The sequence below is a fragment of the Oncorhynchus kisutch genome, linkage group LG13 (assembly GCF_002021735.2).
Source record: "Oncorhynchus kisutch isolate 150728-3 linkage group LG13, Okis_V2, whole genome shotgun sequence".
Classification (NCBI taxonomy): domain Eukaryota; kingdom Metazoa; phylum Chordata; class Actinopteri; order Salmoniformes; family Salmonidae; genus Oncorhynchus; species Oncorhynchus kisutch.
In genome coordinates, this window is record NC_034186.2 from 9314651 (window position 1) to 9341911 (window position 27261).

General features: G+C 41.8%; 1 protein-coding gene across 4 annotated transcripts; it reads left to right on the forward strand.

The window, feature by feature from the left end:
- The first annotated feature begins 553 nt into the window (after positions 1–553).
- On the forward strand, positions 554–13182 carry LOC109883345 (LIM/homeobox protein Lhx9). 4 transcript variants are annotated; one of them, XM_020475363.2, is made up of 6 exons: positions 554–798; positions 4222–4449; positions 5479–5681; positions 6280–6638; positions 9205–9404; positions 10118–12561. In XM_020475363.2, exons 2-6 carry the CDS (start codon positions 4267–4269, stop codon positions 10367–10369), a joined length of 1197 nt encoding a protein of 398 aa, XP_020330952.1. In that variant the 5' UTR covers positions 554–798; positions 4222–4266; the 3' UTR covers positions 10370–12561. The 4 variants fall into 4 exon arrangements, with proteins under 4 accessions (XP_020330952.1, XP_020330951.1, XP_020330953.1 ...); XM_020475362.2 differs by lacking the exon at positions 554–798 and having other exon boundaries at positions 3847–4449; positions 6283–6638; XM_020475364.2 differs by lacking the exons at positions 554–798; positions 10118–12561 and adding an exon at positions 12996–13182 and having other exon boundaries at positions 3849–4449.
- Positions 13183–27261: the final 14079 nt, after the last annotated feature.

The following is a 27261-nucleotide window of genomic DNA, read 5'->3' on the forward strand; positions in this document are numbered from 1 at the left end:
GAGTTGTAATTTAAGCTATTTTTTCATGTGATTAGAAAAACAACGTGGATGTCAACCCCAGCCCATTTCAGAGGAGAAAGTGAATGTGACTATTTAATTTCTGTCTTCAACATCACAAGATTTCGTTCCAAGCGTTTTTAATATTCTCCCTGATTTGGGCAATATAGCCTATTAGTATAAAATGTGCCTGCTAGGTTACGTAATGTGACACGTGGATTAATGTTACATTTAATAATAATCTACTCAATTGAATAACTTTTCATTTCTATTCACTGTGATGTTTTTAGGCGTGGTGTATCTTGACGTTCATGTTCTCCAGATAGCCTATTGTTAATACAGTTTGACTGCGACACCCAATGATTTATTAAAACGGACCCATCAGAAACCACTGTAATCTGGGGTGTAAAACACACTTGACTAGATTTTAATTCATATGGGCGTTGACATTCTGATATTTTGGACAAACCCGTGATGTGTGTGTGTGTGTGCGTGTGTGTGTTCGTGCTCGTGCGTGCGTGTGTGTTTCAGCGTTGTCTCGTGAGCTCTCATTATCAGTGCGTTTGAGAGGGTTTGGTGAAGGGAGAAGAATATGTATAATTGTCTTCTCGCCAAGCGGTGGGTTTGTTTTAATTGACACTCGCTGGGACTACAAGAAACAAGGAACAACCCCCATCTACCGGCAGAATCTCTGCCACCCTCTCCTCCTTCTCCTCCTCCTCTTCTCTCTTCTGTACAGCCCCGCCACCCTCTCCACGCACGGTTGGCTTCTATAACAGGACAACGCGTTCTCAGCTGAAGGTAACCGAAACTTTCAATGAAATACAAATGTTCACGCAATTAATCGGTATATGTGCCATAGGCCTACATTATATCCACATGGCTGATATTTTCGAGGTGCGAAGAAATGTCATTGAAATAGAATATAGCCTGATGCATGGAGTGGAAAAGATTGTGCGCGTGCAAGCTATAAGATGTGGCATTAATGGTAGATATAGTGAGACGTGTTACTGCCTGGTTACTGAGCTTTGAGATGTGGAAGGATTGGCGATATACGGCTTATTTCTTTCATTCACAAGGAAACCAAAGTCAACATTGAGCCACCCGTGGTTTAGTTCAAATATGGTTATCTTATCTGTCATTGTTTTTGAATACATGTTCATGGTCAACATATTATAAGAAAAAATAACAAGGTTGAAATTGAGAAGACACTGCACAGTACACTGAACTGCAGAGGTTAGAGGTGATTCTCAGCAAAGTCTCAGCAGAATAGTGGAAAAAAGAGGGAAAACGGACAAAAAATAAGTAATACTAGCCTAAATGTGTTGCCAGTTCTAAAATGTCACGAGCCACCAAAATAACAGCAAAAATAACGATGAATTCTGAATTCTAACCGGAATGGAAATACGTTAGTTGGCCGCTATAGTTCATTTTATTTATTTTATTATTCAGGAGACAAAGGCCTGGCATGGTTACGAACAATATAGGTAAGAATTCAACCCCCCCCCCCCAAAAGCCAACGCGTTTAGAGACCAATAAGTTACTTTCCTTAGAAGATACCAATGTGTGTCCGTCATCCTTATTTGCGTTACTGTAAGATGCATCATCAATAGTAATTTATTTTATTTTCATTTTTTTATCATATAGCAGATGTTTTACACAGTTATAACCAATAACCTGCTATGGGACCCTAGACTTCTAACATAGGCCTAGCTATAACCTAAATCTGAGAAAGAGGGAATAAGGCGACATTTCGATTTTGTTAAGTAAAAAAAAAAATAGGTTGATTTCCATTTCAGAGAGATGGACACTGGGAGAGCTCATGCATACATTGACGCATTTTAATCCTTTTTCACTCGGATGAAATGTCATTGCTGGAGGCAAGGGAGACACGCATCAGGGGGATCTACAGCACATTTCATATTCCTTATGAAGATGCACAATGAAATAATAACAATACTAATAATAATAATTTTAGTTTATGAAATAAATAACAACAGCTATCTAAACATTTAGCAGGATATAAGCTTTTTTAAATAAGGTGGGGCCACCCTTTGCGTTTTCTATCCTCTCCTGGGAACGCGTAATAAACACTGCAATTAAATGTCACACTGAACTGACATAATTTTAAGATTTCTTTGTCCAAGTGAAATGAATCCTCAGTATTTTTTTATTAAATGTTTTACCTCAGTGGTATGAAACTGACAGAGCGCGAATTAACTCCGCTGCTGCTAGCACATTCACCTCCTCCTCTAAAGCTTGGACATTTCTGCGCCGCGTTATCTAGAGGGGCCCAATTAAACACCCGACTTCTGATCCCGGGGACAAAATGGAAATGTAACACTTCTTAAAATGATTGGTGTTGGCGAGAGGAAGCGCACCTGCAACTCCATTGAGCTTTGGGGGAGTCTATTAATGGTCCGGACTGTAAGCAGAGTTATCTTTTGTCCTCTGACACAAAACCTTTAATTCTCCCAGACGTGTTTTATTGTCTGTCAGGCCCCGGCCAGTGCCTTGGGGACAGAATAATACACACATTCGTTATATAGATAATATCAATTACCTCTTCGACAACATGGTATCCGTGCAATAAATATATTTAATGGGATTCAATATCTTGGATTAAAGTACAAAATGTCAATGGCAAAAAAACAAGTAAACAAGCAGATTTAGCCAATATCATGGGTGCGTGTTGTCACACATTTGAGAGAGAAATCTGTCTGTCAGTGTATCGCGATAGTTTGCGTGTACAGAGGGGTTAATTGGAGAGACGATGGGCATGCTAATGAAGAGTTAGTAGCGGATAATTAGTTTCCATTGAGTGTAGGTTACCGTTTCATTGAGAGAGCATTGATTGGGCTTTAAAATCTGTAATTCCGTTACTTACACAGAATGGAAGCTTGACACTGGCACTTCAGCGCATGCAGCCTTAGGATAACTAGAAAATGCATATAGACTCCTATATAGGATGCTTAATTAGGCTAACGTATTATGTTGGTTAGAAAAGGGTCTGGCATTTGGCATCTGTTCGTTTTAGAATCGGCCTATATGTTTTTGCCAGGCTATTTGTGGCATATTTATCGTAGTCCATATTGTATTATTTTGCAGGCCTACATTGTGTTTTGTAGGCTAAACTTGACATATGTTGGCTATGATAATCTTTTACCATTCTCTCTACGGAGTTACTGTAGCAGCCTTCTCCCTAAAACATATCACTGCCCCGCCCCAACCTCCCAACACACACACACACACACACACGCGCGCGCGCACACACACGCGCACACACACACACACACACACACACAGCATGTAATATTTAACATTAATTAATCAGGTTCCTGTTAAATTAGGCCTATTATAATCTCGGGCTAAAGTAAAAAACATATCCAATCCAAAGTATTACCCGACAATAGTAAAAATATCGCTTCACACGACTGTTTCACATAAGACGTGTCACATAAACGTATCGAATCAAATTCAACAAATGAGAATTCTGAAACTCCATAATACATTTCAAACATATTAAAATGAGTTCAAATTACAATTCAATATCCAATGCTTATCCTTCTAATTCAATCACACCAAGAGCTTATGTAAATATCACTAAACCGCATCGTGTTTTTAAGCTGCGATTTATCCACTAATGTGTCTGGTAACGAAAACCTATAGAAAAGAAAAGTAATGAAAATGTCAATACCCGAAGTGTCTCTCTCCACGCTCTCGCAGCCAGCATGCACGGCGGGTTTGAGAGGAGAGTGACAGCTCTTTGTTGGTGAATAGAAATCAGTGGCATAGAGAGAAGGGGCGACTCCTCCTCCCAAATTATCCAAACTGGGCAGGCTTTTGCTCTCTTCACAAATAGAACACGGCTCTCCAACTCAGGCAGTCCCAATCTGACCTTCAAGCACACGGAACCCTGTAACGGGAGATTGGTTGGGGACTGTCGAGAGAAAAATACCCAAACTAAACTTCTGACATTTTAACCGTTCATCACCATCATCATCAGTGCGTGTACTGGCACCCGCCGGATCAGCTGGACTATACTTTTTCTTTTTGGGTAACAAGACATTCAGGGGAGAGGAAAACCATTTATTCCTGCCTTGACTTCTCCCCGTTCCTCATCTCTACACCGAGTTGTACTCGTTTCCCCGTTTGCTTTGCACACTTGTAGAGGAGGTAAGCTGAGCTGAGTGTGCCTCTTGTGTGTGTATGCCTGTCTCGCAGCAGAACCAGTCGGATGCTCTGAGCCTACCGGACGCAGAGCTGTATATGGAAGTTGTAGGCTATAAGGCAGAAGCGAGCTGTTGCACATTGCGTCGTTCAAGAGCGGGAGCCATGCTGTTCCACGGGATCTCCGGTGACCACATCCAGGGCATCATGGAGGAGATGGAGAGGAGATCCAAAACCGACTCGCGCCTGGCCAAGGGCGTGCGGCTCAACGGAAGGGAAGCGGTGAGGAAAATTAACACAGTGCAATGTTGTTGTTGTTTTTCCTGACATCTATGACGATTAACACCTACATCCGAATGGGAATAACTGCTTATGCGCAAGTGAATGCTTTAGAAGGTAGGCCTATAGTTGGGCTAATATAAATAGTGACTCGAAATAAAGTCTTAATGTTGTGGTTAATATTGAGTTTACAGATTCCTCTGCCCAACATAACAAACAATAACATGCAGTCTAAATGTTATTCTCGTCTGGGGAGGTTTTCTTATGTAATACAAATATATTCACTTATAAACCTGTTAAGTGAAAGTGCATCAAGTAAAAGTGACAATTATTACGCACAATTTTCCAATTTGTTACACAATTTATATTTTGTGCAAATAGCAAATTGCTGTTGTTAATATTTATTTATATAATATAGGCTATAATTTAAAAAATATATTACATATATAGCCTAATAGAGTTAGCCGTGCTTGGTTATTATTAGCATTTACATAATCATTTATTATATTCCTACATAATTTGTGTTATTATTATAATAATTATTCCTGGGTCATTGTTGTAATTTATGGTTAAATTATAGGCGTGTAAAAGTAGGAGGTTATAGGGCCTTCTTAGCTGTCGATACAGCTTATTTTAAATGTGCACGGAAGCGTCATTAATTATTCTTTGTCATTGTAATATCATTATGTAGCTCCATTTGTTAGATAAGTTGAACGCAGTTACTCCCTAAACACAATGGGCCCTGCATGTTTATATACTTCCAGCTCCGCAGAAATTTCCTGGGGTTCATTTTGCTTTTAAACCGAACTGTCATGAGCCTAAAATCTAACTATAGTGCTACTTACTATTTTATTTATTTTCAAGAAAATTGTGTAATGCTGATTTTAGTGTAATATGTCATTTTCATATATGTTACAGTTTTATCACACACAAGCCAAACCCTCACATGAGAATTATAGGCCTAACTACAAGCGCAGGATGTAAGCCGTGCATTTCCCACGTTAATATCCCCTACTTTACTTCTCCCTCCAGACCATGCCTTCAATGGGCCCTGAGAAACCCGCGTTGTGTGCCGGCTGTGGAGGCAAAATATCGGATAGATATTATCTACTCGCTGTGGACAAACAATGGCACCTACGGTGCCTCAAATGCTGTGAATGTAAACAGCATTTGGAGTCAGAGCTCACATGTTTCGCCAAGGATGGCAGCATCTACTGCAAGGAGGATTACTATAGGTAAGAAAAATCTAAGATTATGAATTGTTTTTCTACAGGCTTAGTGAAATTATGTATTTTATTATTCAATAATTGAACACACACTCTCTCTCTCCCCCTCTTTCTCTCTCTCTGTTTGGTATTAGGCCTGTCATACAAACGATTGGTTTGGTATTAGGCCTGTCATACAAACGATTGTTAGTGACTGAATCTATAGGCGTAACACACAAACATAGGCCACGGAAAAGGGCAAATAGGCTATAAATCTAGGTTAAATGTATAATGTATGCAGAGAAGGCCTATTGGTTCGATCGGCTATAGTCATACAAATCCTCATATAATGAATCGACAACATGGACATAGACACAGCTGTAGCCATGTAGCCTATAGATATCAGAGGCAATCTGACATTTCCACTGCAAAGCCGAGGTGTTATTATACAAAAACTGCGGATGGAGGTTATAACATTATAAGCAAACTGCTGGGGGGGGAAAACAATAACGACATGGAGGTGTCTTTTATGTAGGTCCCTCTCCTCGCAGTGTGTGAGTGTGTTCCATTTTTTTCAATCCTGTTCGGAATGTTTTAGAAGTGTCATGTCTGCGCGTCCTTGTTCTAGAAGGTTCTCCGTGCAGAGGTGCGCTCGCTGCCACCTCGGGATCTCAGCATCTGAGATGGTGATGCGCGCGAGGGACTCCGTGTACCACCTGAGCTGCTTCACGTGCACCACGTGCAACAAGACCCTGACCACAGGCGATCACTTCGGCATGAAGGACAGCCTGGTGTACTGCCGGGTCCACTTCGAGACCATATCCCAGGGAGAGTACCCCCACCCTGGCCTCAACTATGCCGAGATGGCGGCTAAAGGTGGAGGTCTGGCGCTGCCATACTTCAATGGCACTGGAACGGCCCAGAAGGGAAGGCCTCGGAAGAGGAAGAGCCCCGCCATGGGCATAGACATCACCAGCTACAACTCAGGTGAGGAGACCGGGAAGATGAGAGGACTGGCTGGTTGGGGAGTTGTGTCGGGGAATTGATGCTGCTGCACTCTTTGGAAATAACTTTTCGATGGGGATGTAATGGTTAGGGCTAACATAATGTTATTACATGCTAACGAAGGTAGCCTAGTGGTTAGAGCGTTGGAACAGTAACCGAAAGGTTGCTAGATCGAATTCCCGAGTTGACAAAGTAAAAAGCTGTCATTCTGAACAAGGCAGTTATTAACCCACTGTTCCCCAGTAGGCTGTTATTGTAAATAAGAATTTGTTTTTGGCTTGCTCGGTGTTTAAGTCCGTAGGCCTACTCCGAAAGCAATTTTAACCAAAAAGGGAAGGGGGACACACACAAGAAAGAGAACAATTGACCATTCAACAAAATTGAAGAGGCCTGCTATGAATGTGTGCTCTGTTCATGAAGTAGGCCAAGCCTATTTGCATTTACCATCATTATGCTACATTTTTTGTTGTCAAAGTGTTCTAAAATTGACCCTCAGTTAAACATTCTATTACATTTTCTAATTAAGAATCGTTTTAGGTTATCAAATGTCTAACATGGGCACACACATGAACTTGAACCATATCCACGTGCAGGGGGTAACGGGTGACCTATACGCACGTGCAGAGGGTACGGTAATTCAGAGGGTACGGTAATTCACTTGCTTAAAATGTGCCGCAGCTAATGCCCCTTTTCCGCCTTTAGTTTTACTTGGGGGGGGGGGGGGGGGGGGCATTGCCTCCTCGGTTAGGCTATAGCCTAAAGTAGGCATACAGTTAGCCTAATTTTACTTTTGAAATCTGGATTTGAAAACGCTGATTGCTATCATGCAACCATGCTCTCTTGTTGCTTTTTAGAATTAGTATCCGGTTGATAAAGTTGTTAATTGTGTGCCAAGTTTCCTCTGTTCGCCATGAATCAAAGGAATAAAGGTAATCTGCGTGTTAACAGTTCTGCGTTAATTGAAGGTGCTTTAGGAGTCCCTGGCCTTCAACCACTTCTGAATCATACTCAGGAAGGTCAGCACAGTTCTCAGAAACAGAACGATGGCGCGGGAATACAGTAGGACAGGTCCTACCAATAATAATACATTAATAACGACAAGGATAATAATCGAGATTTTCTAAAGTCTGTTTCATTTCCATAAATAATGTCAATATGCCTCCTTAATTTATTTGGTCTCCGTTTAAAAAAATATATATATATATATAGCTATAGATGTTGTGCATCTTTAAATCACTTTTTGGTTGCACTGCAAAGACATACATCCGCTTGTAGTTAACTCAGAATGAAGTCCTGTGTCTTTCACAGTCAGGTGCGGGCAAAAACCTTTATATTGTCTAGATCCGGTTTATAATGTTTTGGATCTATCTCCTCTGTATGCCTATACGTCTTTTAGAGGATTCTCCAATGCAGTCCTAATGTCGACTTTGCAGTTGGTAGGCTATACGTTGCTGCTCAGCATGTTTTCATAGCGACCCCTGGTGGGTAGTTATAGAACGAAAGGCACTAGATTTAAAGATTTAAAGATTGAGGTCTTATTTATTGCAGTGCTTTTAAGATGCGTGTCTAACATGAATTAAGATGAACATCTGATATCTGAAATAAGTGTTTTAAGTTACAAGTTAATGATGAACAATCTGGTAGTAGTCCTGGTCGAGATTCATTCGAAAAATAAATGGATTGTGTAGGTCAGAGATATTTAATCCATCTGCCTTCATGATTAGGTCTGGATTCACTAAAACTAGAATTAAGCCTACTGGAGCAATGCATTTTGGGTCTTTGAAACCGGCACTAAAGTCTGTCATTTAAACTAGTGATTTGCATTTCCAGGGAGCCGTAAATAACAAGATAGGTGTGTTGAAAAAAACGAATGGCCTGCTATATTGTTCCAGTTTATCAACCAGAGATTTAGATACGACCATTTGGTGTGATAGAGTAGAAGGAGTCTGTCATAGGGAGCAACAGAAACGCTATAGAAATGTCTACTGGATGGTTTGACTTTTAAAATAATTGTCTTTCGATCATGGAATGTCAATCAATTATTGTAAATATTTTCCCGTAAACAGTTAAGGACCTAATATTATGGTGCATGTTGGAAGTAGGGATTACATATTAATGACAAGACAGTATTACTTTCTTTAAACACAGAGGATTAGAAATGCCGTACCAAATCAACTAACTCTTACTGTAGATTTTATTTATTTTATTTTATAATACTTTCTAAGGATTTCGGGTCAGTTCAATTTGGAATAATTAGGAATCAATTCAATATTTCAATCTTAACTGAAAACTATGGCCAGTTTACGGACATTTTGTGTCTTGAATTTCTGTTCATTGGAATGCGTGGCCATATTAAACTAATCCCAACCCTGTTCCAGTTGTGTTGTATCTTTCTATACTCAACCATTTGGGGGAGTTCTGTCCATCTAATCTTCTAGGGATTATATTTACACATATCCACCAGCACCCCACTTAAAATATATATATATATTATTCTCCAATGTGTCAGTATTTGTGCTCTAACCTGCCTCCTCCTCCTCTTGGTTAGGTTGTAATGAGAATGATGGGGAACACCTGGACCGTGACCAGGCCTACCCTCCAGCCCAGAAGAACAAGCGCATGCGTACCTCCTTTAAGCACCACCAGCTCCGCACCATGAAGTCCTACTTTGCTATCAACCACAACCCCGACGCCAAGGACCTCAAACAGCTGGCCCAGAAGACAGGCCTCACCAAAAGAGTTCTCCAGGTAAGCAGAAGCCATCGACCTCCTTCTTGACCTCTGACCTAGTATGACATCATCACTATATCCTCCATTCCACCGTTTGTTCTTTATTGTTTTTGACCATCAGTTCCATTCAAGTCCAATTAATTCATCCTTTTTTTGGTTTGTTTTGGTTTTAATAAAATGTTGAATTAGTTTTCTACCAATGTTGAGTTGTATGGAATGTTGTTAGGCACTAGGTCCCTTGATGTACTGTATGAAGTAGATGTACTGTATTTGTAGTGTTCAGGGTTTATAGACATATCATTTATCCACTAATCACTCCCAGTCTCCCTGGGTCAGTGGTGGCAAGAGTAACTTAAACTAACGTTCACAGAGCGAGAAACTTAAACTAACGTTCACAGAGAGAGAGAGAGAGAGAGAGAGAGAGAGAGAGAGAGAGCACAAGTCTTGTAAGGATCTTTTACAAAAGAAAAACTCTTCCAGGTGGTCATTTCTCATGTGGTTTCTACTCCGTGAGTCCAAAATAATGGCGTCAAAATCAGCAGTTTGTAGTTATTGCACTTTGTACTCTACCAGGAGAGTCAGCTAGTGGACAACACTGTGATGTCAAACAGAACAATTTTATGAGAAAGAAAGAAAAGAAAAGAAAGTAAATAAGTTGCTAATATATATATTTTTAATATACATCAGACATAAACCTAAAGTAAAAGCCATTGGATTGGATTGGTTTACAGGTATGGTTCCAAAACGCAAGAGCCAAATTCAGAAGGAACGTTTTGCGACAGGAGAATGGTGTTGACAAGGCCGACGGCACGTCACTCCCTCCGCCCTCGTCCGACAGCTGCGCTCTGACGCCCCCCTCCAGCGCGGCCACACTAACAGACCTGACCAATCCCTCTATCACTGTAGTGACCTCCGTCACGTCTAGTTTGGACAGCCATGATTCGGGGAGCCCCTCACAGACTACCTTGACAAACCTTTTCTAGCAAGCTCTACGACTCCTAGCAAGAACAACGACAACAACAACAGCAACATTTAATCGGGAGGAGATTATTTTGATGTGTAGCATTTGCAACCGCTTGGCAGCTGAGTTTGTAGTCAACCTATTTAGTGATTGGTTTTGTGTCGAGGACGTTTTGAATCTGGAAGGCATTGACAAATCATTATAGAGGGTTCAACAATCTGGGTCAGAGCCCAAATTAAATGATTTAAATGGTAATACTATATTATTTTTTACTTTATTTAATTTAATTTGTTCATTTGATTTGATTTAGTCTAAATTGATCCCGCCTGATAATTCATTTCAAATCATTAATACTATGTTAGTCCTATTTAAGGCATATTTCGGTCTTATTTTATTTTTATTTTTTAATCTTTGAAATATGAATTTTCAGAATGTTGTTTAAAAGATCATTCAGAGTTATCCTGGATGTTACAAGATATTGGAGCATTATAGAGATGAGTAATTTCTCGTCTCTAAATGACGTTGTATACATTACAACAACCCAAACATTACAACTCTAATGCCAGGTGGCTGTAGTGACGTCAACATGCATTTTGTCTTAACATGATACGCCTCAACTGTGATAGAAAATAATAAGAACAGAACAAATCTCTAGATCTGTACAGTGGTAACTGTCCAACATGTAATGCAGTCACGTTGATATTAGAAGGAGTTCAACTATATAAATCAGTGAGTGAATCTTTGATTGGGACAGAGTTCTTGGGCACTGTTTGAAATTATTATTTTCATGATACTTTTACTAATCTTTTGGCCTCATTTTACATACCAAACACACGAATGGAAAAACAAATCTGTTGGCCTCATTTTACATACCAAACACACGAATGGAAAAACAATTCTGTTGGCCTCATTTTACATACCAAACACACGAATGGAAAAACAATTCTGTTGGCCTCATTTTACATACCAAACACACGAATGGAAAAACAATTCTGTTGGCCTCATTTTACATACCAAACACACGAATGGAAAAACAATTCTGTTGGCCTCATTTTACATACCAAACACACGAATGGAAAAACAATTCTGTTGGCCTCATTTTACATACCAAACACACAAATGGAAAAACAATTCTGTTGGCCTCATTTTACATACCAAACACACGAATGGAAAAACAATAGTTTATCTGCATTCAGCGAGCCTGTAGAATTACTGTTAAATACAGTTGCACAGTGACAATATACTCCCCAATGAAAAGTGCATTATTATTATTATTATCACCATGTTTCTCAGGGTAAAGAAGGGTTGATTCTGAAAAAGGTAAGAAGGTAGAAGAAGAAGATAATAAAAAGTGAGGGATGACGATATGGAAGATTAGATGTGTAGAGCTGAACAGAAACATCAACAATAACCCCAGAAAAGCTGGAGATATTCGACAGTCGGTGGGACAAAGAAATCATCCCCCACCTTTTCTCCTTGGCCATATTTAAACTTTACCGACACTTGCTACTGAACAGACCAAATTATATTTTCCCTCTGGCTGATTTCGGGGGAAAGTAGAGACAAGAGGAATAGAAGGATTGCTTTCTGACGGGGTTAAACTTTTGTTTGTCTCCTGGGCCAGCTGTTTAAGGTCGTTGGCGTCGGGTTGTGGTTGATAGCAAAGCAGGACTACATGGTGCGAATTAGGAGAAAGAAAAAGAGACAAGTCCTGGCTGCAGGGTTCAAACATTGTATTGTAATTGTCACAATTTGTTCTACTGTAGAACATAGCGTTACTCTCAATCTACTTGATGAAGTAGATGCTTAACTCAGTTCTACTATGTGCCTTATGCTATAACTTGGAAGAAAGTTTGTAAAGTTCAGGGTTATATGTGTTGTTTGTTGACTGATTCACATCCTTGTGACGCCTCACTAGTTTTGTACTGTTTTGCATCTTATTTCTGAAGATCTTTTTATGGTGTATCCTGTCAGAAAGGAGGCAGCGATGTCTTAGAAAGCGTTTGTGTCCTTCTTTCAGATATAGTTGGTTGATTCCAATAATCTTCGTGTTAATAGTTGAGTACAGTAAGTGTTCTATCGAGATTGTCCATGTTTCCCTGTTTCTTGACAAAGATGGTGTATAGAAACTATTTCTTCTTAAATATTTATGGACCAAACGGTTGTTATATATCTTATTAAATTTGTGTGAATAAAAAAATACTTTGTTTTAAATGAGTTTTATTTTTCATTACACTTGCCATTTTTTTGTGTTATCCCTTAGATACTAGGTTTTTATTATTTTACTCACATCAACAAATGGAAAAATAAACATTCAATGATTGATTGACCAATTAAAACAAACGTTCCACATTTTTTACTTTCATTTTGAAATTTTATTTCCTATTTTATGGTGTTTACAGCTTCAAAGTAATGCCCCATGAATTTGCACCTAAACCCTGTAGTCAACAATTATGAAAATGGCTTTTTAATGCATGAATATGGCTATATAACTTTTTATAATGGAAAAAGGAACGCTGCAAAGCATACATTGACTGATATATCTGTATAGTATATAAGTAGTGCTAAGGTGGCGTAACAGTAAATGCAGACCTATAAAGACAGGTTGCTCTGTAGTTAATATATTGTTACTCTATGATTTCTTACAGGGAGAACAAATCTTGGGGCATTACAGCCAAACTTCCCGACGTTTGAAAATTCCCTAAAGTATTAAAAGAAGGGGAAAACTTTGGTCGGAATTCCTCACCGTTGAAGACAAAGACAATATTAGGATAAGACGATAGAATATTGAGAGAGAAAAAAATAACAAGACATGTTTCAGTCAAAAAAAATGTACAACAACCAAAAAATATTGAAAACGTTTTTCCTGAATGTATGGAACTACGGAGAAGAATACAGTGATTACTGATATCATTGTGAAAAAATACTTGACTTTGCTCATATTGGAATGCCATTCACACACAGTGGAAAAAGCTGTATAGTAACATAGCTGTATATAGCAGAACAGCATGGCAGCACAGGGGCTTACAGTAGGATTAAGAGACTGCAGACATTTAACAACACGACAGGACACTCACGCACGCACACACGCGCGCACACACACACACACACGCACCTACACACACACACACACACACACGCGCGCACGCACACACACACACGCACACACACACACACACGCACCTACACACACACACACTCACACACACACTCACAAACATACACACACACACACACACACACACACACACACACACACACACACACACATACACACACACACATACACACACACACATACACACACACACACACACACACACACACACACACACACACACACACACACACACACACACACACACACACACATACACACACACACACACACACATACACACACACACACACACACACACACACACACACACACACACACACACACACACACACACACACACACACACACACACACACATACACACACACACATACACACACACACACACACACACACACACACACACACACACACACACACACACACACACACACACACACACACACACACACATACACACACACACACACACACACACACACACACACACATACACACACACACACACACACACACACACACACACACCACACACACACACACACACACACACACACACACACACGCACACACACCCTTCCCTTACCCCACACACTCTAACCTCTACCCTCTACCCTCTACCCTCTACCCTCTACCCTCTACCCTCTACCCTCTACCCTCTAACCTCTACCCTCTACCCTCTACCCTCTACCCTCTAACCTCTACCCTCTACCCTCTACCCTCTAACCTCTACCCTCTACCCTCTACCCTCTACCCTCTAACCTCTACCCTCTACCCTCTACCCTCTACCCTCTAACCTCTACCCTCTACCCTCTACCCTCTAACCTCTACCCTCTACCCTCTACCCTCTAACCTCTACCCTCTACCCTCTACCCTCTACCCTCTACACTCTACCCTCTACCCTCTACCCTCTACCCTCTACCCTCTATAGAATCAGCTTGCTATATATATATATATATAAAAAACGTTCTTTTGTCACAAATGTCATTTTGTAAACACATGGCCTCCTTGAAACTCGGCAGCAGGACGCCCATCAAACGCGCTGATGAAGAGGACTGCAAAGTTGGCGCTTTGCCATCTGGCTGCACGGAGGAAAAAGATGATGTAACACAAAAACAAAGATGAAGAGGATTCCCATTTTGCATGCACCTCATCATATTGTTAACATTGTCATTGAGCTGCATATTATTACTTCGTTTGATGCATTGTATTGGTATCATTCGTTGTCAGCTGTAAAAAATAAACCCTATGAAAATCCTTCCCTGATGATGCTCATATACCTTACGGTGGAAAATAAAATGTCATTGTGAGGACATAGATGGATTTTAATGCTTGAAGCTTATTTATACATGACATTCAGCTAACTAAGGACAATATTAATGATCCTATTATTACTGGCTGATTTCAATATCGTAGTTATTCTTATGTTCTTGTTTACTGTGCAGCTTTTAAAATACCCAATCAGCTCATGGAATTAACGGTGTGATTGCAAATAATAGATGGCATTAATTAGATGCTGAATTCAAGCTATTTACAATATGTTTTCTGTTCAGTTACAGTTTATAGGAACTGGATAGAGTCCATTCAGACTCCTGACAAATGTGGGCACCACGTTTCATTCTTGGGGTAAAACTACACCATATCATTCTAAACGCCTGTAACCTAATCCCACTGGCTTGGTTCCTCAGTGCTGTGTGATTACTGCTCTACGATGAACGCTGTATATCCATGTTGGGAAGCAAGGAGACGGAAGGGAGCAGAGGGCCAGGATGGGGGAGGAGGGAACGCATGGGGCCTAATAAACAGCTTGCTGTTGAATTCCAACAACGTGGGAAACAGAAAACACTACAGATATGTCCAAGCCTAAACCTCACTCACTGGGGTGCTGGTCGTGCTGTTTTTCCTGGCCCGGGCGGTGGACGGTTTACACTAGCGAGCAGCAGGAAGTGGGATTGCAACATAACACAAACAAACAGTGTCAGCCATCTTGGATTCAGGAGATTCTGGACATCATCACAGCATCCTGCTGACTGACAAGAATGTGAAGAGATGGAGGTTTGTGACTGGAATGCTTCTTATCGGAACCATTAGTGTGTGTTACAGGAGTCTGCTGAGGGGAGGACGGCTCATAATAATGATCGGAACGGAGCAAATGGAATGGTATCAAGCATGTGTTTGATGTACTTAATACCGTTCCACTGATTCCGCTCCAGTCATTACCACGAGCCCATCCTCCCCAATTAAGGTGCCACCAATCAATCAATCAAACAAATGTATTTATAAAACCGTTTTTGCATAAGCAGATGTCACCAAGTGCTGTACAGAAACCCAACCTAAAACCTTAAACAGCAAGCAATGAAGACGTAGAAGCACGGTGGCTCGGAAAAACTCCCTAGAAAGGCAGAAACCTAGAGAGGAACCAGGCTCTGAGGCGTGGCCAGTCCTCTTCTGGCTGTGCCGGGTAGAGAGGAACCAGGCTCTGAGGCGTGCCCAGTCCTCTTCTGGCTGTGCCAGGTGGAGATTATAAGAGCACATAGCCGTTAAGACCAGATTGTTCTTCAAGATGTTCAGACGCTCATAGACGACCAGCACGATCAAATAATCATTACAGTGGTTGTAGAGGGTCCAACAGGTCAGCACCTCAGGAGTCAATGTCAATTGGCTTTTCATAGCTGAGCATTCAGATGTCGAGACAGCAGGTGTTTTAGAGAGAGAGAGAGAGAGAGAGAGAGAGAGAGACAGTCGAAAACAATATCTGGGACATCTTTCATTAGTGCCAAATGCAGTTGCTTAATGGACTCAACAATTTCACAATATTTCCCAATACTGTTCAGCTGCCATGTCACTTCCTTTCATAATGGTAATCACTATGAAAGGAAGTGATCACGACTTCCTTACTTTAGATATTTGATTGTGAGAGAGAGCAGCAGAGAGCAGCAGAGAGAGAGCAGCAGAGAGAGAGAGCAGCAGAGAGAGCAGCAGAGAGAGAGCAGCAGAGAGAGAGCAGCAGAGAGCAGCAGAGAGAGAGAGCAGCAGAGAGAACAGCAGAGAGCAGCAGAGAGAGCATCAGAGAGAGCAGCAGAGAGAGCAGCAGAGAGAGCAGCAGAGAGAGAGCAGCAGAGAGAGCAGCAGAGAGAGTGCAGCAGAGAGAGCAGCAGAGAGAGCAGCAGAGAGAGAGCAGCAGAGAGAGCAGAGAGAGAGCAGCAGAGAGAGCAGCAGAGAGAGCAGCAGAGGGAGCAGCAGAGAGAGCAGCAGAGAGAGAGCAGCAGAGAGAGCAGCAGAGAGAGAGCAGCAGAGAGAGCAGCAGAGAGAGCAGCAGAGAGAGAGCAGCAGAGAGAGCAGCAGAGAGAGCAGCAGAGAGAGAGCAGCAGAGAGAGAGCAGCAGAGAGAGCAGAGAGAGAGCAGCAGAGAGAGAGCAGCAGAGAGAGCAGCAGAGAGCAGCAGAGAGAGCAGAGAGAGAGCAGCAGAGAGAGAGCAGCAGAGAGAGCAGCAGAGAGAGCAGCATAGAGAGAGCAGCAGAGGGAGCAGCAGAGAGAGCAGCAGAGAGCAGCAGAGGGAGCAGCAGAGAGAGCAGCAGAGAGAGCAGCAGAGAGAGCAGCATAGAGAGAGCAGCAGAGGGAGCAGCAGAGAGAGCAGCAGAGAGCAGCAGAGAGAGCAGCAGAGAGAGCAGAGAGAGAGCAGCAGAGAGAGCAGCAGAGAGAGCAGCAGAGAGAGCAGCAGAGAGAGCAGCAGAGGGAGCAGCAGAGAGAGAGCAGCAGAGGGAGCAGCAGAGAGCAGCAGAGAGAGCAGCAGAGGGAGCAGCAGAGAGAGAGCAGCAGAGAGAGCAGCAGAGAGAGAGCAGCAGAGAGAGCAGCAGAGAGCAGCAGAGGGAATGGAGGTTTTGTTCATATTATTGGAACACGGCCACGTGATGTCACTGAAGTTCACACCAGGAGCAGAGAGGTGACCACATCTCTCAGGTAGCACAGTACAGGACATGGAGCAGAGAGGATGTCAGGTGACCACATCTCTCAGGTAGTACAGTACAGGACATGGAGCAGAGAGGATGTCAGGTGACCACATCTCTCACATGTCCCCAGTCCACCTGGCCATGCTGCTGCTCCAGTTTCAACTTCCACCTGACTGTGCTGCTGCTCTAGTTTCAACTGTTCTGCCTTATTATTATTCGACCATGCTGGTCATTTATGAACATTTGAACATCTTGGCCATGTTCTGTTATAATCTCCACCCGGCACAGCCAGAAGAGGACTGGCCACCCCACATAGCCTGGTTCCTCTCTAGGTTTCTTCCTAGGTATTGGCCTTTCTAGGGAGTTTTTCCTAGCCACCGTGCTTCTACACCTGCATTGCTTGCTGTTTGGGGTTTTAGGCTGGGTTTCTGTACAGCACTTTGAGATATCAGCTGATGTACGAAGGGCTATATAAATAAATTTGATTTGATTTGATTTGAGGTAGTACAGTACAGGATATGGAGCAGAGAGGATGTCAGGTGAGCACATCTCTCAGGTAGTACAGTACAGGACATGGAGCAGAGAGGATGTCAGGTGAGCACATCTCTCAGGTAGTACAGTACAGGACATGGAGCAGAGAGGATGTCAGGTGAGCACATCTCTCAGGTAGTACAGTACAGGACATGGAGCAGAGAGGATGTCAGGTGAGCACATCTCTCAGGTAGTACAGTACAGGACATGGAGCAGAGAGGATGTCAGGTGAGCACATCTCTCAGGTAGTACAGTACAGGACATGGAGCAGAGAGGATGTCAGGTGAGCACATCTCTCAGGTAGTACAGTACAGGACATGGAGCAGAGAGGATGTCAGGTGACCACATCTCTCAGGTAGTACAGTACAGGACATGGAGCAGAGAGGATGTCAGGTGAGCACATCTCTCAGGTAGTACAGTACAGGACATGGAGATGGGAATGGATCCCTGTGGGCGATCACACACGAACGCAAGCAATCACGCACACACACGTGACCACATGTTGCACTAACAGGGTGTCAGTTCAATGTGACCACATGTTGCTCTAACAGGGTGTCAGTTCAATGTGACCACATGTTGCTCTAACAGGGTGTCAGTTCAATGTGACCACATGTTGCACTAACAGGGTGTCAGTTCAATGTGACCACATGTTGCTCTAACAGGGTATCAGTTCAATGTGACCACATGTTGCTCTAACAGGGTGTCAGTTCAATTTGACCACATGTTGCACTAACAGGGTATCAGTTCAATTTGACCACATGTTGCACTAACAGGGTATCAGTTCAATTTGACCACATGTTGTACTAACAGGGTATCAGTTCAATTTGACCACATGTTGCTCTAACAGGGTATCAGTTCAATTTGACCACATGTTGCTCTAACAGGGTATCAGTTCAATTTGACCACATGTTGCTCTAACAGGGTGTCAGTTCAATGTGACCACATGTTGCTCTAACAGGGTATCAGTTCAATTTGACCACATGTTGCTCTAACAGGGTGTCAGTTCAATGTGTGTTCTAGTTCTGCCCCAGTGTTCGCCAGGTGTGCATTTCACCCCCCCCCCACACACACACACACGTGGATGTCAGAGAGATGACGATCTTGACAAGACACGACTCAACCTAATGCTCTGTAGGCTGCTAAGACACAGTAGTGACGGGGGAGAGGAGAGTGTGTTGGGGGAGAGGGACGGGTCTGCCATGTGTGGGGTGATGCAGAACAGGTGGACAGATACGGGTTGACACTAAAAGGAGTGATACACACACACACACACGCACACATACAAAACGTTCTGCTGCGGGTTACGAGGATAAGTCCATGTTACACGTATTGTCCTTCTCATCGTTATGAGGCGTCTCTCCTGTGCCTCAATTATACAGAGGTTTTTCCCTGCAGCTCAAATGAAACTTTATCTCTCTCTGTTTCTAACAGTGTATTATTCAGTATTTACATTCAGTTGGTTTGTGAAGCCTTACATCTAAACCTTGAACACACAATGATCAGGGATACCGACTGTGTGTTGCAATTATACTTTGAAGATGAGCAGAGTGCAAACATCACACACATTGCCTGCCAGTTCATCTTGCTCTCAATAAATAACACAACGTACATACTTTCCAGTGGCTTTGAGCTGGTGTAGGGAAACAGATGCCCTGACTGGCTGCATGGATACAGCAGGCCTCACTGACACTCTCTCTTCTTCTCCCCTCCTCCCCTCTTCTTTCCTCCTCTCCTCTTCTCTCATCTTCTCCCCTCCCTTCTCTCCCCTCCTCTCTCATCATCTCCTCTCCCCTCCTCTCCTCTTCTCCCCTCCTCTCATCATCTCCTCTCCCCTCCTCTCCTCTTCTCCCCTCCTCTCATCATCTCCTCTCCCCTCCTCTCCTCTTCTCCCCTCCTCTCCTATTCCCCCCCCTCTCCTCTTCTCCCCTCCTCTTCTCCCCTCCTCTCCTCTTCTCCCCTCCTCTCCTCTTCTCCCCTCCTCTTCTCTCCTCTTCTCCCCTCCTCTCCTCTTTTCCCCTCCTCTCCTCTTCTCCTCTCCTTTCCCATCCTCTCCTTTTGTCTCCTCTTCTCCCCTTCGCTCCTCTTCTCCCCTCCTCTCCTCTTTTCCCCTCCTCTCCTCTTCTCCTCTCCTTTCCCATCCTCTCCTTTTGTCTCCTCTTCTCCCCTCCTCTCCTCTTCTTCCCTCCTCTCCTCTTCTCCCCTCCTCTCCTCTCCTCTTCTCCCCTCCTCTCCTATTCTCCCCTCCTCTTCTCTCCTCTTCTCCCCTCCTCTCCTCTTATGCCCTCTTCCCCCCCCTCTCCTCTTCTCTTCTCCTTTCCCATCCTCTCCTTTTGTCTCCTCTTCTCCCCTCCTCTCCTCTTGTCTCCTCTTCTCCCCTCCTCTCCTTTCCTCTCCTCTTCTCCCCTCCTTTTCTCCTCTATGACATATTCCACATTTGGTGATGTTACAGCCTGAATTCAAAATGTATTAAATTGTTTAGTTTTTTACCCATTTCCACACAATAACCCATAATGAAAAAGTGAAAACATGTTTTTAGAAATGTTTGCAAATGTATTGAAAATTAAATATCTAATTTACATAAGTATTCACACCCCTGAGTCAATACATGTTAGAATCATCTCTAAGAGCTTTGCACATCTGGACTGTACAATATTTGCACATTATTATTTATTAAAATTATTATTCGAGCTCTGTCAAGTTGGTTGTTGATCATTGCTAGACAGTCTTGTCATTGATTTTAAAGCCAATTTAAGTAAAAACTTTAACTAGGCCACTCAGGAACATTCAGTGCAGTCTTGTTAAGCAACTCCAGCATATATTTGGCCTTGTGTTTTAGGTTATTGTCCTGCTGAAAGGTGAACCAGGTTTTCCTCTCGGATTTTGCCTGTGCTTAGCTCTATTGCGTTTATTTTTATCCTAAAAAACTCCCTCGTCCTTGCCGATGACAAGCATACACATATCAAATCAAATCAAATCAAATCAAATTTATTTATATAGCCCTTCGTACATCAGCTGATATCTCAAAGTGCTGTACAGAACAGCATGATGCAGCCACCAACATGCTAGAAAATATGAAGAGTGATACTCAGTGATGTGTTGTGTTGGATTTGCCACAAACATAACACTTTTTATTTAGGACATAAAGTACATTTCTTTGCCAAATTTTTTGCAGTTTTACTTTCAGTGCCTTATTGCGAACAGGATGCATGTTTTGGAATATTTGTATTCTGTACAGGCTTCCTTCTTTTCACTCTGTCATTTAGGTTAGTATTGTGGAGTAACTACAATGTTGTTGATCCATCCTCAGTTTTCCCATATCGCAGTCGTTAAACTCTGTAACTGTTTTAAAGTCACCATTGTCCGCATGGTGAAATCCCTGAGAGATTTCCTTCCTCTCCGGCAACTGAGTTAGGAATTTTGTAGTGACTGGGTGTATTGATACACCATTCAAAGTGCAATTAATAACTTCACCATGCTCAAAGGGATATTCAATGTCTGCTTTTTTTTGGAAAACCTTCCTGTCTTTGTGGTTGAGCCTGTGTTTGAAATTCACTGCTAGGCTGATAGGTACAGAGACTAGGTATTCATTCAAAAGTCATGTTAAACACTTTTATTGCACATGCAATTTATTATGTGACTTGTTATGCAAATATTTACTTCTGAACTTATTCAGGCTTGCCATAACAAAGAGGTCAAATACTTATTGACTCAAGACATTTCAGCCAAATTTTTTTATTATTTAGTAAAAATGTCAAAAAACATAATTCCACTTTGACATTATGGGGTGTTGGTGTATGCCAGTGACACCAAATCTCAATTTGATCAATATAAAATTCAGGCTGCAACACAACAAAATGTGGAAAATGTCAAGGGGTGTGAATACCTTCTGAAGGCACTGTACCAGTCAAGGGGTGTGAATACCTTCTGAAGGCACTGTACCAGTCAAGGGATGTGAATACCTTCTGAAGGCACTGTACCAGTCAAGGGATGTGAATACCTTCTGAAGGCACTGTACCAGTCAAGGGATGTGAATACCTTCTGAAGGCACTGTAATGTAATGAACAGATGATTTATAGTGTTTTATACTTAATACTCTGTAAAAACACATTGTGAATAGATTTGAAAATGTGTTAAAAATAAACTGGTAATTTAACATAACAAAACAAATGAACACAAAATGTGGTCAAAAAAATATATAATTTGAAATTATGTTTAAATAGAGATAATGTTCAAGGATTTTATATGATATTAAACATCGTACAATTTTATGAAATATTTGTTTTAATGCAATATATTTGACCATATTTGTGTATGTGTTCAGATTTCATCGTGCATTGATGACAATGTAAATCATTTATAGTTTTAATTATGGATGTGACCACATCTAGAACACTTCTGGCTAGTTACCTTTGTATGACATACACTTTAAAATGGCAAAGACTTAAAAAGGATGACAATCTGTGGTAAATTCATATGGTACCAAATACAATAACATGCTTGGATAATAATGGGAAATGTTTATTTGTATTCATTGGTATAATCAGAAAATAATGTACTGTAATTAGACAAATAAATCACACCTACATCATCTGCCCAAAGATCAATGCAACTCATCTATTTTCCCAAAACCATAGCCAATCAACAAACAATATGATGTGTCAGATGATCAATATATTTAGTAGATTTTCCAACCAGAAATTGTTCCAATATTACATAGACAGCGCACTGTCTATACCAAATTGTTCTGCTTTTATCTTTGAAAAAAAGGTGAGACTAGGATATATCTGAAAATAACTGATTATAGCAAAAAAATCTTTAGTTTGAAACCAAATATAGGCACCAAATGTAACCAATCCACAGCACTAAAAACATGTGACCATGTCACCTTTTAATCTGAGTCATTTGGTTTTCATGAATTAAGGAAATACTCAATTTCTTTATCAAATGTTTACGTTTGTCAATGGAAATCCAACACCATTATTAAACCGATTTCACCATAGAAACAGCCAGGCGTAGTGCGGTGTGTGTGTTGAACCACGAGGATCTCTTGTTGCAACTCCCCTCGCTGCCTGATGCATTACGTTTCATCCAGCCATCTAATTATTCCCTCAGAAACATGAAATTTGAAGATACAAAAGAGCGTCCCTATCTGTCACTGAGCGCCATTGATCTTATTGAAACAAAATGTGGGTGTAGAGGAAACCCAATATAACTCCATACCATTGAATTCCACACAGTATTATTCACCAACAGAATTGACAGGTTTCCCTGAGACGTTCCTTCTAATCTTCAACTGTTGTTCAAGAAGAGAAAAAAAACGACATTCCAGGCTTTTCCCCTTTTTCCATATCTGCGAGGAGGTTAACAACAAGGCTATTGAAGTAGGGAGAAACAAAATAATATTCCATATAACTGGTTGATTATTAACATTGAGAAGTGGAAGACAGGTGTATGTGGTGTGTTACAGGTGTATGTGGTGTGTTACAGGTGTATGTGGTGTATTACAGGTGTATGTGGTGTATTACAGGTGTATGTGGTGTATTACAGGTGTATGTGGTGTATTACAGGTGTATGTGGTGTATTACAGGTGTATGTGGTGTATTACAGGTGTATGTGGTGTATTACAGGTGTATGTGGTGTATTACAGGTGTATGTGGTGTATTACAGGTGTATGTGGTGTATTACAGGTGTATGTGGTGTATTACAGGTGTATGTGGTGTGTTACAGGTGTATGTGGTGTGTTACAGGTGTATGTGGTGTATTACAGGTGTATGTGGTGTATTACAGGTGTATGTGGTGTATTACAGGTGTATGTGGTGTGTTACAGGTGTATGTGGTGTGTTACAGGTGTATGTGGTGTATTACAGGTGTATGTGGTGTATTACAGGTGTATGTGGTGTATTACAGGTGTATGTGGTGTATTACAGGTGTATGTGGTGTATTACAGGTGTATGTGGTGTGTTACAGGTGTATGTGGTGTATTACAGGTGTATGTGGTGTGTTACAGGTGTATGTCGTGTATTACAGGTGTATGTGGTGTATTACAGGTGTATGTGGTGTATTACTGTTGTATGTGGTGTATTACAGGTGTATGTGGTGTATTACAGGTGTATGTGGTGTATTACAGGTGTATGCTGTGTGTTACAGGTGTATGCTGTGTGTTACAGGTGTATGTGGTGTATTACAGGTGTATGCTGTGTATTACAGGTGTATGCTGTGTATTACAGGTGTATGCTGTGTGTTACAGGTGTATGCTGTGTGTTACAGGTGTATGTGGTGTATTACAGGTGTATGCTGTGTGTTACAGGTGTATGCTGTGTGTTACAGGTGTATGTGGTGTATTACAGGTGTATGCTGTGTATTACAGGTGTATGTGGTGTATTACAGGTGTATGATGTGTGTTACAGGTGTATGTGATGTATTACAGGTGTATGCTGTGTATTACAGGTGTATGTGGTGTATTACAGGTGTATGCTGTGTGTTACAGGTGTATGCTGTGTGTTACAGGTGTTTTTGGTGTATTACAGGTGTATGCGCTGTATTACAGGTGTATGTGGTGTATTACAGGTGTATGCTGTGTGTTACAGGTGTATGCTGTGTGTTACAGGTGTATGTGGTGTATTACAGGTGTATGCTGTGTATTACAGGTGTATGCTGTGTATTACAGGTGTATGCTGTGTGTTACAGGTGTATGCTGTGTGTTACAGGTGTATGTGGTGTATTACAGGTGTATGCTGTGTGTTACAGGTGTATGCTGTGTGTTACAGGTGTATGTGGTGTATTACAGGTGTATGCTGTGTATTACAGGTGTATGTGGTGTATTACAGGTGTATGCTGTGTGTTACAGGTGTATGCTGTGTGTTACAGGTGTATGTGGTGTATTACAGGTGTATGCTGTGTGTTACAGGTGTATGCTGTGTGTTACAGGTGTTTTTGGTGTATTACAGGTGTATGTGGTGTGTTACAGGTGTATGTGGTGTATTACAGGTGTATGCGTTGTATTACAGGTGTATGTGGTGTATTACAGGTGTATGTGGTGTATTACAGGTGTATGCGTTGTATTACAGGTGTATGCTGTGTATTACAGGTGTATGCTGTGTATTACAGGTGTATGCTGTGTATTACAGGTATATGCTGTGTATTACAGGTGTATGTTGTGTGTTACAGGTGTATATGGTGTATTACAGGTGTATGCTGTGTATTACAGGTGTATGTGGTGTGTTACAGGTGTATGCTGTGTATTACAGGTGTATGTGGTGTGTTACAGGTGTATGCTGTGTATTACAGGTGTATGTGGTGTGTTACAGGTGTATGCTGTGTGTTACAGGTGTATGCGCTGTATTACAGGTGTATGAGCTGTATTACAGGTGTATGTGGTGTATTACAGGTGTATGCGCTGTATTACAGGTGTATGCGCTGTATTACAGGTGTATGTTGTGTGTTACAGGTGTATATGTTGTATTACAGGTGTATGCGCTGTATTACAGGTGTATGCGTTGTATTACAGGTGTATGCGGTGTATTACAGGTGTATGCGCTGTATTACAGGTGTATGCGCTGTATTACAGGTGTATGCGCTGTATTACAGGGGTATGCTGTGTATTACATGTGTATGCTGTGTATTACAGGTGTATGCATTGTATTACAGGTGTATGCTGTGTATTACAGGTGTATGCGGTGTATTACTGGTGTATGCGCTGTATTACAGGTGTATGCTGTGTATTACAGGTGTATGCGTTGTATTACATGTGTATGCGGAGTATTACAGGTGTATGCGTTGTATTACAGGTGTATGCTGTGTGTTACAGGTGTATGCAGTGTATTACAGGTGTATGCGCTGTATTACAGGTGTATGCGTTGTATTACAGGTGTATGCGGTGTATTACAGGTGTATGCGGTGTATTACAGGTGTATGCACTGTATTACAGGTGTATGCGGTGTATTACAGGTGTATGCGTTGTATTACAGGTGTATGCGGTGTATTACAGGTGTATGCGGTGTATTACAGGTGTATGTGGTGTATTACAGGTGTATGCGGTGTATTACAGGTGTATGCGTTGTATTACATGTGTATGCGCTGTATTACAGGTGTATGCGCTGTATTACAGGTGTATGTTGTGTGTTACAGGTGTATATGTTGTATTACAGGTGTATGCGCTGTATTACAGGTGTATGCGTTGTATTACAGGTGTATGCGGTGTATTACAGGTGTATGCGCTGTATTACAGGTGTATGCGCTGTATTACAGGTGTATGCGCTGTATTACAGGGGTATGCTGTGTATTACATGTGTATGCTGTGTATTACAGGTGTATGCATTGTATTACAGGTGTATGCTGTGTATTACAGGTGTATGCGGTGTATTACTGGTGTATGCGCTGTATTACAGGTGTATGCTGTGTATTACAGGTGTATGCGTTGTATTACATGTGTATGCGGAGTATTACAGGTGTATGCGTTGTATTACAGGTGTATGCTGTGTGTTACAGGTGTATGCAGTGTATTACAGGTGTATGCGCTGTATTACAGGTGTATGCGTTGTATTACAGGTGTATGCGGTGTATTACAGGTGTATGCGGTGTATTACAGGTGTATGCACTGTATTACAGGTGTATGCGGTGTATTACAGGTGTATGCGTTGTATTACAGGTGTATGCGGTGTATTACAGGTGTATGCGGTGTATTACAGGTGTATGTGGTGTATTACAGGTGTATGCGGTGTATTACAGGTGTATGCGTTGTATTACATGTGTATGCGGTGTATTACAGGTGTATGCGTTGTATTACAGGTGTATGCTGTGTGCTAAATACGGCTGCTAGAATCCTGACTAGAACCAAAAAATTTGATCATATTACTCCAGTGCTAGCCTCTCTACACTGGCTTCCTGTCAAAGCAAGGGCTGATTTCAAGGTTTTACTGCTAACCTACAAAGCATTACATGGGCTTACTCCTACCTATCTCTCTGATTTGGTCCTGCCGTACATACCTACACGTACGCTACGGTCACAAGACGCAGGCCTCCTAATTGTCCCTAGAATTTCTAAGCAAACAGCTGGAGGCAGGGCTTTCTCCTATAGAGCTCCATTTTTATGGAACGGTCTGCCTACCCATGTCAGAGACGCAAACTCGGTCTCAACCTTTAAGTCTTTACTGAAGACTCATCTCTTCAGTGGGTCATATGATTGAGTGTAGTCTGGCCCAGGAGTGGGAAGGTGAACGGAAAGGCTCTGGAGCAACGAACTGCCCTTGCTGTCTCTGCCTGGCCGGTTCCCCTCTTTCCACTGGGATTTTCTGCCTCTAACCCTATTACAGGG